Below are 12,434 nucleotides of genomic sequence, written 5' to 3' on the forward strand. Positions count from 1 at the left end.
TAGGAGATTGATTTTAGTTTTTCTTCCTTTCAAGTTGAGCTTTGTCATCAAATTTTCAGAACAAAATGTATCTGTGCTGCCCGGATCCAAGAATGCATAGGTTTTTATGACTGTGTGTCCTTTGCTGGACTTTATCTGTTCAGGCAGAATTGACAGAATTCCATTTCCAGCCCCCTTTTGTCCCCATGTTTGCAGAGATACTTGTGCATTGCTCACAGATGGTCCCCTTGCCTTATTTTGGTTTGGAATTATGTTGCTTGCTCTTTCCTTCTGACCAATATGAAGCAGACTTGGATGGTTTTGCTTGCATATCTTGCAGGTCAAGCGCTTGTCACAATGCCTGCTAAGATGTCCAACATGAAGACACCCAAAACAGATTCCTTTCTGTCTTATGAAAGTTATCTTCTCCCTGTGGGTCTTCTCCTCCAACTGAGGACACTGGTCAAGAGCATGATTATTAGGAGCAGCAAACACAGGCGTTTGTGGTACGAGCAGGTGCACTTTGCTTTGGAGCAGGTTTGAATCTGGTTTGCTCTTCAGCTTGAGGGGTTTCGATATTAATGGTTGTGGCAAAACTGCTACCTTGGAATTTGGGTTTACCTCGTGATTTTGTTGCTTTTACAGGGTTACTTCCTGTACTCTGTGGTGCATTCTGGATGTCTCCAAAGACTGGGTCAGAGACAATTTTCACCTGTCACTCAATGAATGCAACAATGTCTGAGCGGGGGGCGTGGTTAAGAGATATATATATATATATATATATATATATAAGAAATACTTGACTTTCAGTGAATTCTAGCTATATATATATTTTTTTTTATTACATATATATATATATATATATATATATATATATATATAAACAAATAAAAAAAATACTTGAATTTCAGTGTTCATTTATTTACACATATACACACACATAACACTCATCTACTCATTGTTGAGTTAAGGGTTGAATTGTCCATCCTTGTTCTATTCTCTGTCACTATTTCAGAACACACACATTATACAAATATAAATTATAAAATCAATAAGAAAACGGGAGCTCTAATTTGGGAGTCTGAATTAGGATCAGAAGTTCCTATATAAACATTGCGCACTCACATCGCCTTTTTGTATTGATTACTGCAGCTGTGCACTGGATTCATTCACAAATACAAACTACAACTCACAAACACTTTGGAGTTAGGCTCCACCATCAGAATGTGTACTTAAACTTATAAAGATCCCATGTAAAATTATTCAGTGAGTTGATTCACCAAAACTAACCTGTTATACAGGAGGAAAAAGCACACAGGACGTTTCAATTGTTCACAGACTGGTCGCGCTCATCAGAATGACAAGACACTTCCGGTCTGCAGGTGATAGCATTCAATTGGGAAGAAACGCCCTACTGCCCCCTACTGACCAATGTGAATACTGATAAATGTGGAATGACAGCTCCAAAAACGAATTGAAACCACAAAATAAAATAAATAAATCAACACAAAAATGTGACACATTATGGGTGGGTCACATATGCATGTACAGTAGATGGCAGTATTGTCCTGTTTAAGAGTGTCACAACATTGCTGTTTATGGCAGACGAACTGCTTTACGGGGGACGAAAACTTGACTGCTGTTGATGTGTGTTGTTACCGCGCTGGGAGGACGTTAATGAAACTGCCTAACAATAAACCCACATAAGAAACCAAGAACTCGCCCTCGATTATTAGCTGTTTATATTATGGGAAAGCGGACGTGAGAACAGGCTGTCGACACGTCACTCAGGTCCGCATGGAGCTGGAGGGGGCGTGGCCTCCAGCTCCGCCTGAATTTCGGGAGATTTTCGGGAGAAAATTTGTCCCGGGAGGTTTTCGGGAGAGGCGCTGAATTTCGGGAGTCTCCCGGAAAATCCGGGAGGGTTGGCAAGTATGGCTGGCATATTAAGTTCCTGCATGTACTGCACGTTTTCCATGGCAGTGCAACATTCTCGAAGGTAAAGAGAGTAGGCTTGCAGAGCTCGTACATCTTCAGACTTCACTAAAAGCCAGTTAAACACTTTCTCCATGTAAGCTGCTGTTATCTGGTACTGGTCACCAGAGGTGGGACCAAGTCATTGTTTTGCAAGTCACAAGTAAGTCTCAAGTCTTTGCCCTCAAGTCCGAGTCAAGTCCCGAGTCAAGACAGGCAAGCCCCGAGTCAAGTCCAAAGTCAAGACTGGAAAGTCTCAAGTCAAGTCCTAAGTCCTGCATTTTGAGTTTCGAGTCCTTTCAAGTCCTTTTAACCACAGACTAATATATTAACACAGATTGTGTATGCTTTTCAAAGGCTGTATTTATTTATTAAAACAAGTGCATTTTAAATTGCAGGAAAGAAAATTGTGCTGACATTGCACTTTATAATAGCACTATTAACCAGTCATTTTAAACATTAACTCATTCCTTTACAGAACAAACACATTGAAAAATAAAGTGCAAATGTACTTATTTGTACAAAAGTGTTAACATTGAAAAAACATGACATATACGTGAACATAACAAAAAAGTTGTACTTTTTATATGTCAGGGCCCTATGCTGCATTGCATTTGCAAAAGACCAAATTAGCCAAGAGTCTGTCAGTCATTTGTGCACGATGGGGGCGTAGTATGATGCCACCATGGCTGAAAACTCGCTCCACTGGAGCACTGGAGGCAGGCACTGCCAAGACTCTCATGGCCACTCGGAACAGTGAAGGAAGAGTCTTCATGTTCAATGCCCAGAACAAAAGGGGGGAGAGAGTTGTTTTGGGTTGGTGCACTACTTGTAAGTGTATCTTGTGTTTTTTATGTTGATTTAATTTAAAAAAAAAATATATATATATATTTCTTGTGCGGCCCGATACCAATCGATCCACGGACCAGTACCGGGCCGCGGCCCGGTGGTTGGGGACCACTGAGGTAAACAACCAACAGTATGTCAGAAAGATAGCTAAAACGGTACACATATTCATAATATAGTATACATTTTAACTGACCTTTATTTTACTATTTTTGTCTTTTTTTAGGTGGCTAAAATACGCGGTGCTGCTGACCGCCGTCTAACGTTACGTGTGATATATTGACTAACGTAACCCTGCTTAAAAAAAATCACTGAACAAAAAGTATGAATAAGGTAGTGAACTGCAACAGATTCCCGTGTTTGCAATAACGTTATAACGTTAGCAGTGAGTTTACAGCCTCACTGATTTAACTACACAGCAAATAAAAGTCACGTTACTTAGCCAATAAACGTTATCTTACATTCAAAACTTACCGTTCTTTGTGCAACTTCAAATGCCGGACGAAGTTGGAAGTTGTTGCCTCTCCATCAGTAATTTTCGAACCACATGTGTTGCATACTGCAAACCGTTTTGTGTTGACCACCTTGTAATTTTTATACCCAAACAAAATTATTTTAGGCATCATTTTTTGTTCACTGGCGTGTGGTTTGGACATGTCTTCTTCGTTGGTTGTCCTGCAATTTGATTGGATGAATGCTGTGTGATGAAAACAAAGTAGATCTAATTTGATTGGCTGTTGTACTGAGACCACACCAGCTGACACACGCAACGCTGATAGACAAGTACACAATGAAAAATACGGGGCGCTCCCGAATAACTTTTTCATCTTTGGGTTTTGGGGAAAGTAGCAAGTCATGTCAAGTCATGTCAATTCAAAAGGCTCAAGTCCAAGTGAAGTCACAAGTCATTGATGTTAAAGTCTAAGTCGAGTTGCAAGTCTTTTTACATTTTGTCAAGTCGAGTCTAAAGTCATCAAATTCATGACTCGAGTCTGACTCGAGTCCAAGTCATGTGACTCGAGTCCACACCTCTGTCTTACTCACACTTTCAGCGAAGTGTAGGACTGAATCTTAAGTGTCAGACTCAGAGCTGAATTACGACATTACTCTGTGCCGTAATTTACGGAATTTTAGGTGACGTCATTTCTGTGTCCATAGAAATGACCGATCACAGAAGGGAATCCCTAAGAATAAAGAAATATCTTAGAAATATTTAAGTGGACAATGGGAGTGTATATTTTGACAATAAACGACAAAATAATACAATTCAATTAAATTAAATCTGTGACAAAAATAATACCCGCTCTGTCTAAACGATACCATTTGATCAGCTGCTCGTCATCAAACAAAGCCAGGACATCCTTCCGCTCCCTCTCTCTCGCCTCAGTGCCATCCCCCGCTGGCAACTCCTAACCACTTAGGACACCTCTGAAGGTCTCTTAAATATCATGGAGAGTAGGAGTGATTTTTAGACTTAAGAAAGTTGATAAATAGCATTTATTCTTAAGTTTGAGAGTAGGACTAAATTTCAAAAAACTCTCAGGACTTAAGTGTAAAATGGCACTCTAAGACGCTTGATAAATACGGCCCCAGTTCTTTAGGTTGACCCCGAGTGTACATTTCCAGATAGTACAAACAGTCTCCTTTGTTGCTTGTGTTCTTCTCAGTGACTCGAGTCAGACTCGAGTCATGAATTTGATGACTTTAGACTCGACTTGACAAAATGTAAAAAGACTTGCAACTCGACTTAGACTTTAACATCAATGACTTGTGACTTCACTTGGACTTGAGCCTTTTGAATTGACATGACTTGACATGACTTGCTACTTTCCCCAAAACCCAAAGATGAAAAAGTTATTCGGGAGCGCTCCGTATTTTTCATTGTGTACTTGTCTATCAGCGTTGCGTGTGTCAGCTGGTGTGGTCTCAGTACAACAGCCAATCAAATTAGATCTACTTTGTTTTCATCACACAGCATTCATCCAATCAAATTGCAGGACAACCAACGAAGAAGACATGTCCAAACCACACGCCAGTGAACAAAAAATGATACCTAAAATAATTTTGTTTGGGTATAAAAATTACGAGGTGGTCAACACAAAACGGTTTGCAGTATGCAACACATGCGGTTCGAAAATTACTGATGGAGAGGCAACAACTTCCAACTTCGTCCGGCATTTGAAGTTGCACAAAGAACGGTAAGTTTTGAATGTAAGATAACGTTTATTGGCTAAGTAACGTGACTTTTATTTGCTGTGTAGTTAAATCAGTGAGGCTGTAAACTCACTGCTAACGTTATAACGTTATTGCAAACACGGGAATCTGTTGCAGTTCACTACCTTATTCATACTTTTTGTTCAGTGATTTTTTTTAAGCAGGGTTACGTTAGTCAATATATCACACGTAACGTTAGACGGCGGTCAGCAGCACCGCGTATTTTAGCCACCTAAAAAAAGACAAAAATAGTAAAATAAAGGTCAGTTAAAATGTATACTATATTATGAATATGTGTACCGTTTTAGCTAGCTTTCTGACATACTGTTGGTTGTTTACCTCAGTGGTCCCCAACCACCGGGCCGCGGCCCGGTACCGGTCCGTGGATCGATTGGTATCGGGCCGCACAAGAAATAATTTTTTTTTTCTTTTCTTTTTTTAATTAAATCAACATAAAAAACACAAGATACACTTACAAGTAGTGCACCAACCCAAAACAACTCTCTCCCCCCTTTTGTTCTGGGCATTGAACATGAAGACTCTTCCTTCACTGTTCCGAGTGGCCATGAGAGTCTTGGCAGTGCCTGCCTCCAGTGCTCCAGTGGAGCGAGTTTTCAGCCATGGTGGCATCATACTACGCCCCCATCGTGCACAAATGACTGACAGACTCTTGGCTAATTTGGTCTTTTGCAAATGCAATGCAGCATAGGGCCCTGACATATAAAAAGTACAACTTTTTTGTTATGTTCACGTGTATGTCATGTTTTTTCAATGTTAACACTTTTGTACAAATAAGTACATTTATTTTTCAATGTGTTTGTTCTGTAAAGGAATGAGTTAATGTTTAAAATGACTGGTTAATAGTGCTATTATAAAGTGCAATGTCAGCACAATTTTCTTTCCTGCAATTTAAAATGCACTTGTTTTAATAAATAAATACAGCGTTTGAAAAGCATACACAATCTGTGTTAATATATTAGTCTGTGGTTAAAAGGACTTGAAAGGACTCGAAACTCAAAATGCAGGACTTAGGACTTGACTTGAGACTTTCCAGTCTTGACTTTGGACTTGCCTGTCTTGACTCGGGACTTGACTCGGACTTGAGGGCAAAGACTTGAGACTTACTTGTGACTTGCAAAACAATGACTTGGTCCCACCTCTGGCCATTGGTATGAGGGGAAATGTTAACTTGCCTTGATTGCTGTACAGGGGGGTCCATGTGGGTTGTAGGGCTACGGTACTGCAATGTATTCCAAGAGACCTGCTGCTGTTTTGGTACAGAAGGTGGTGGTTGCAGTTGTACCTGAATGGGTTTCGGGTGTGAAAGCATGGACTGTTGCTCTTGCCAAAACGTGGGTGGTTGAATGGGAAGTGGTGTCCTATATTGTATTTCTCCAACACTCCGGCCCCCAATTGGGAAGGGCAGGATGCCATTAACAATTCAAAATAAATAACAATGGAGCCATAAATATAAACAAATAATAATCATCTTTGAGTTACAGTTTTGATTATAGCAGAACGCACCAATCCTTTTTTATCTGGATAAGTCTCCATGACTCTTCCAAGTAACCAAGAGCCACGTGGAGCGGTATTGTCTGCGATCAGTACGATGTCTTTTGGGATGAGACTTCTTCTCTGTTTGCTCCACCTCTGCTGCTCCTGTAGCAAAGGTAAGTACTCTCTTAACCAGCGTTTCCAGAATAGGTCAGAGATGTATTGGACTTGTCTCCGCATGTACTCAAAAGTTATGATGGGTACGTGAACAGGCATTTGGAGAGGCAAGTGCCGCGAAAATTATTTCAAAAAATTATGGGATAGGCTCCAGCACCCGAGAGGGACAAGCGGTTGGAAATGGATGGATGTGATTGTGAAAACATGTTTACATTTTTTGTTTGCTTATTTTTATTTATTCCAATAACTTTAAAAACCCAGTTTTTTCATTTTATTATTACAAGTTTATTTTATTGTAAATACTTTGTATATTAATGTAATATAGTGCATACATATTTATATTCAAATTCATTTTCTGTTTTGTTTTCATGTTAATTACACATTTGACAGAATGTATAAATATGGATATATGTTGTAATTTTTTATAGAAAACATTGCTATTCTAATTAAAAATGTTTTTTTGATGTGCCTCAATTGGTTAAAGACATTATTTTTTGGGGGTGAAGGGATTTGGGGGCCCCAGGTATCCCCTTTACCTAGGGCCTCCAAATACCTTGGAATGGGCCTGTGTGGAATTTACACCAAAGCATATCTAATACATACCAATTAACATACAGGTAAAAGCCAGTAAATTAGAATATTTTGAAAAACTTGATTTATTTCAGTAATTGCATTCAAAAGGTGTAACTTGTACATTATATTTATTCATTGCACACAGACTGATGCATTCAAATGTTTATTTCATTTAATTTTGATGATTTGAAGTGGCAACAAATGAAAATCCAAACTTCCGTGTGTCACAAAATTAGAATATTACTTAAGGCTAATACAAAAAAGGGATTTTTAGAAATGTTGGCCAACTGAAAAGTATGAAAATGAAAAATATGAGCATGTACAATACTCAATACTTGGTTGGAGCTCCTTTTGCCTCAATTACTGCGTTAATGCGGCGTGGCATGGAGTCGATGAGTTTCTGGCACTGCTCAGGTGTTATGAGAGCCCAGGTTGCTCTGATAGTGGCCTTCAACTCTTCTGCGTTTTTGGGTCTGGCATTCTGCATCTTCCTTTTCACAATACCCCACAGATTTTCTATGGGGCTAAGGTCAGGGGAGTTGGCGGGCCAATTTAGAACAGAAATACCATGGTCCGTAAACCAGGCACGGGTAGATTTTGCGCTGTGTGCAGGCGCCAAGTCCTGTTGGAACTTGAAATCTCCATCTCCATAGAGCAGGTCAGCAGCAGGAAGCATGAAGTGCTCTAAAACTTGCTGGTAGACGGCTGCGTTGACCCTGGATCTCAGGAAACAGAGTGGACCGACACCAGCAGATGACATGGCACCCCAAACCATCACCCAACCATGCAAATTTTGCATTTCCTTTGGAAATCGAGGTCCCAGAGTCTGGAGGAAGACAGGAGAGGCACAGGATCCATGTTGCCTGAAGTCTAGTGTAAAGTTTCCACCATCAGTGATGGTTTGGGGTGCCATGTCATCTGCTGGTGTCGGTCCACTCTGTTTCCTGAGATCCAGGGTCAACGCAGCCGTCTACCAGCAAGTTTTAGAGCACTTCATGCTTCCTGCTGCTGACCTGCTCTATGGAGATGGAGATTTCAAGTTCCAACAGGACTTGGCGCCTGCACACAGCGCAAAATCTACCCGTGCCTGGTTTACGGACCATGGTATTTCTGTTCTAAATTGGCCCGCCAACTCCCCTGACCTTAGCCCCATAGAAAATCTGTGGGGTATTGTGAAAAGGAAGATGCAGAATGCCAGACCCAAAAACGCAGAAGAGTTGAAGGCCACTATCAGAGCAACCTGGGCTCTCATAACACCTGAGCAGTGCCAGAAACTCATCGACTCCATGCCACGCCGCATTAACGCAGTAATTGAGGCAAAAGGAGCTCCAACCAAGTATTGAGTATTGTACATGCTCATATTTTTCATTTTCATACTTTTCAGTTGGCCAACATTTCTAAAAATCCCTTTTTTGTATTAGCCTTAAGTAATATTCTAATTTTGTGACACACGGAATTTTGGATTTTCATTTGTTGCCACTTCAAATCATCAAAATTAAATGAAATAAACATTTGAATGCATCAGTCTGTGTGCAATGAATAAATATAATGTACAAGTTACACCTTTTGAATGCAATTACTGAAATAAATCAAGTTTTTCAAAAGATTCTAATTTACTGGCTTTTACCTGTATATTATCAAGGACGTGTTTTAAATGAATACTAAAATCATTATAGGTCCCCTCTACACTTAAATGATCAAATTGAAGAAATAAATGATTGACTGGCAAAAACAGACAACACAAGTACAGTAAGTGTTACCTGGCTGGTCCAGCCCCTGCTGTTTTGTTTTGGGCTCCAACCAAAGATTTTAAGGTGTAAGAGAGTGAGGCTACTCAACGCACACCCGCACAGCCACACCGGCTGAATCACATCTGATTTTTTAATCACTTTGGAAAAGAGATGAATCAGTGTTTTTGTGACTTAGAAATCATCTATAAAACTGACATTTATTTGTGCCGTTTTCTGCAGAGTTGAAGCACAAAACGCATCGCACCAACACCATCTCATTTTGCTTGAGGTACAAAATTGAAGTGTTTTGGTCTTTTTTTTTGATTGGGTGTTGGTCAGCAGTCTCTTGTTAAAATTCACCTATCATAAAAAACAACTATTCTTTGTAAACAGCAGCGAATCATATGGATTTTGCAAAACTGTATTTAGGTTTCCTCTAAATGGCCTTTGGGATATTTGGTAATTGTGTCATCTTCTTTCCCAAAGTATTTTTTGCCTCAGTCAGGACAAAAACTCATCAATTGAAAATAGATTCTGCAGCATTTATTGTCGTTTTGGAAAACAGGTATAAGCAATAAAACAATAAATATGGATGTTATGGAAACAAATGTCTAATAATGAAGCACTTTACAAAATTTACACAATATATATTTTCCACCCAACCTTTTTCTTGAATATACTATACACAATTCCAAATAAACAATAAACTCCATGCAGAACCCCCAAACTGGGACGTGGAGTAAAAACAATAACTAAAATCATACACTCTAAATGCACTTGTGAAGAGTTTTGTCTCATTAAAAATAGTTTTTAAGCCACAATGACCAAATGTGCTGTTTGAAAATACATGAAATTAAAAAGTGGTCCTGGCGGTGCAGGGATGTCGTGCATCTTTTGGGTTTGTGAGGCGTTAGGGTCAAATCTGTGCATGCCGGCTTCTTCCTGGTGTGCATCAGTAGTCTGTGTCGGAGCCCTCTGTGTTGTCCACGTTGCGAGAGAGCATGTAGTTGTCCATGTCTATGGAGCGGCAGTTGTTAATGGCGTAGCGTAGCCGCTCGGCCATGGTGGCCTGGCTGGAGTACGGAGGCAGACGCAGCTGGAAGAAACACGTCTGGGATGTAGGCAGGCTGTCGTACGGCTGCGGAGTAGAAAGAACTGTCAATCGAAAGTCCTGATCTCCTGCAACAATACCGTATTTACATACCCTGTCCACCTTCATGATCTGAAACCTCTGCGAGATGTCTGCCGTGTTGGCGGGCAGCCTCGAGCGTCCTGACACGAAGCGCATGAAGAGGACTCGCTCCTCGTTGGAGAACTCCTCCAAAGTCTGCCAGAACCATTGCACCAGCGAGTGCTGCTCGTCCACCTCCCGGTAGCGCACCACCTTCTTCAGCACATCGCAGCAGATCTCAGGCATTCCGCACACCATCTGCTCCAGATGCTTGGCCGTCAGCAGGGACAGCAGTGGAACCGGCACAATCCACGACATGCCCTCACGCACGGCTGCCACCTGACCGGAGAGCGGTTTAGACTTGGAAAATGTGTCCAGAAATGCTGTTCTTTCCCAAACTTCATGTTCCTAAAGCAGGGGTGTCAAACGTACGGGCCTGCAAAAAGCTTTAATCCAACACGTGGAGGAGTTTGCTAAGTATAAAAATGAGCTGAAGCAAGAGGTACACAGTAAAGTGTGGCCCCGGCTCCTCCTCCTCGACCCAAATGAAACATAAAACCTGCCGTTTTATGTCTTCTACTTCCAACACATTGTGCTTTGGCACCCTCGTTTTCCCAAAATGTCTGGACACAGACTTGAATAGCTTCAACCTCCGTTTGTATGGTTTGTTGAGTTAGCACAGGATTAATATGTGGAAATGACAAATGAGGTGTTTGATGCCTCGAAAAGTTGTATTTATTTAGTTTTAGGCTGTGACTTTAAGATACGCTGAGAACAATTGTGATGTGTAAAGAGGATTATTTGTGAAATGGAAATTTTCAGAATGTGTTTGTTCTATTTTTGGCCAAAGTAAAACAAAGTAACAATCTAAAGTTCCATCCATCCATCCATCCATCCATCTTCTTCCGCTTATCCGAGGTCGGGTCGCGGGGGCAGCAGCCTAAGCAGGGAAGCCCAGACTTCCCTCTCCTCAGCCACTTCGTCCAGCTCCTCCCGGGGGATCCCGAGGCGTTCCCAGGCCAGCCGGGAGACATAGTCTTCCCAACGTGTCCTGGGTCTTCCTCGTGGCCTCCTACCGGTCGGACGTGCCCTAAACACCTCCTTAGGGAGGCGCTCGGGTGACCAGATGCCCGAACCACCTCATCTGGCTCCTCTCGATGTGGAGGAGCAGCGGCTTTACTTTGAGCTCCCCCCGGATGGCAGAGCTTCTCACCCTATCTCTAAGGGAGAGCCCCGCCACCCGGCAGAGGAAACTCATTTCAGCCGCTTGTACCCGTGATCTTGTCCTTTCGGTCATAACCCAAAGCTCATGACTATAGGTGAGGATGGGAACGTAGATCGACCGGTAAATTGAGAGCTTTGCCTTCCGGCTCAGCTCCTTCTTCACCACAACGGATCGATACAGCGTCCGCATTACTGAAGACGCCGCACCGATCCGCCTGTCGATCTCACGATCCACTCTTCCCTCACTCGTGAACAAGACTCCGAGGTACTTGAACTCCTCCACTTGGGGCAAGATCTCCTCCCCAACCCGGAGATGGCACTCCACCCTTTTCCGGGCGAGAACCATGGACTCGGACTTGGAGGTGCTGATTCTCATCCCAGTCGCTTCACACTCAGCTGCGAACCGATCCAGTGAGAGCTGAAGATCCTGGCCAGATGAAGCCATCAGGACCAAATCATCTGCAAAAAGCAGAGACCTAATCCTGCAGCCACCAAACCGGATCCCCTCAACGCCTTGACTGCGCCTAGAATTCTGTCCATAAAAGTTATGAACAGAATCGGTGACAAAGGGCAGCCTTGGCGGAGTCCAACCCTCACCGGAAACGTGTCCGACTTACTGCCGGCAATGCGAACCAAGCTCTGACACTGATCATACAGGGAGCGGACCGCCACAATCAGACAGTCCGAAACCCCATACTCTCTGAGCACTCCCCACAGGACTTCCCGAGGGACACGGTCGAATGCCTTCTCCAAGTCCACAAAGCACATGTAGACTGGTTGGGCAAACTCCCATGCGCCCTCAAGGACCCTGCCGAGAGTATAGAGCTGGTCCACAGTTCCACGACCAGGACGAAAACCACACTGTTCCTCCTGAATCCGAGGTTCGACTATCCGGCGTACCGGGAAGGCTGAGGAGTGTGATCCCACGATAGTTAGAACACACCCTCCGGTTCCCCTTTTTAAAGAGAGGAACCACCACCCCGGTCTGCCAATCCAGAGGTACTGCCCCCGATGTCCACGCGATGCTGCAGAGTCTTGTCAACCAAGACAGC

At 42.4% G+C, this 12,434-nt stretch overlaps 1 protein-coding gene across 10 annotated transcripts in view; it reads right to left on the minus strand.

Moving 5' to 3' along the window:
• Window positions 1-9,515: 9,515 nt before the first annotated feature.
• Window positions 9,516-12,434, minus strand: part of herc1 (HECT and RLD domain containing E3 ubiquitin protein ligase family member 1) — a 192,752-nt gene continuing 189,833 nt past the window's right edge. For all 10 annotated transcript variants that reach the window (XM_061975157.1, XM_061975156.1, XM_061975161.1 and 7 more), the window contains 2 exons: window positions 10,192-10,497; window positions 9,516-10,125 (listed from right to left, as the gene is read on the minus strand). In XM_061975157.1, the coding sequence (XP_061831141.1) occupies window positions 9,940-10,125; window positions 10,192-10,497 (492 nt within the window). In that variant the 3' untranslated portion in view covers window positions 9,516-9,939. The remainder of the gene's footprint in view (window positions 10,126-10,191; window positions 10,498-12,434) is intronic.

Source organism: Nerophis lumbriciformis, linkage group LG15, assembly GCF_033978685.3.
Source record: "Nerophis lumbriciformis linkage group LG15, RoL_Nlum_v2.1, whole genome shotgun sequence".
NCBI lineage: Eukaryota > Metazoa > Chordata > Actinopteri > Syngnathiformes > Syngnathidae > Nerophis > Nerophis lumbriciformis.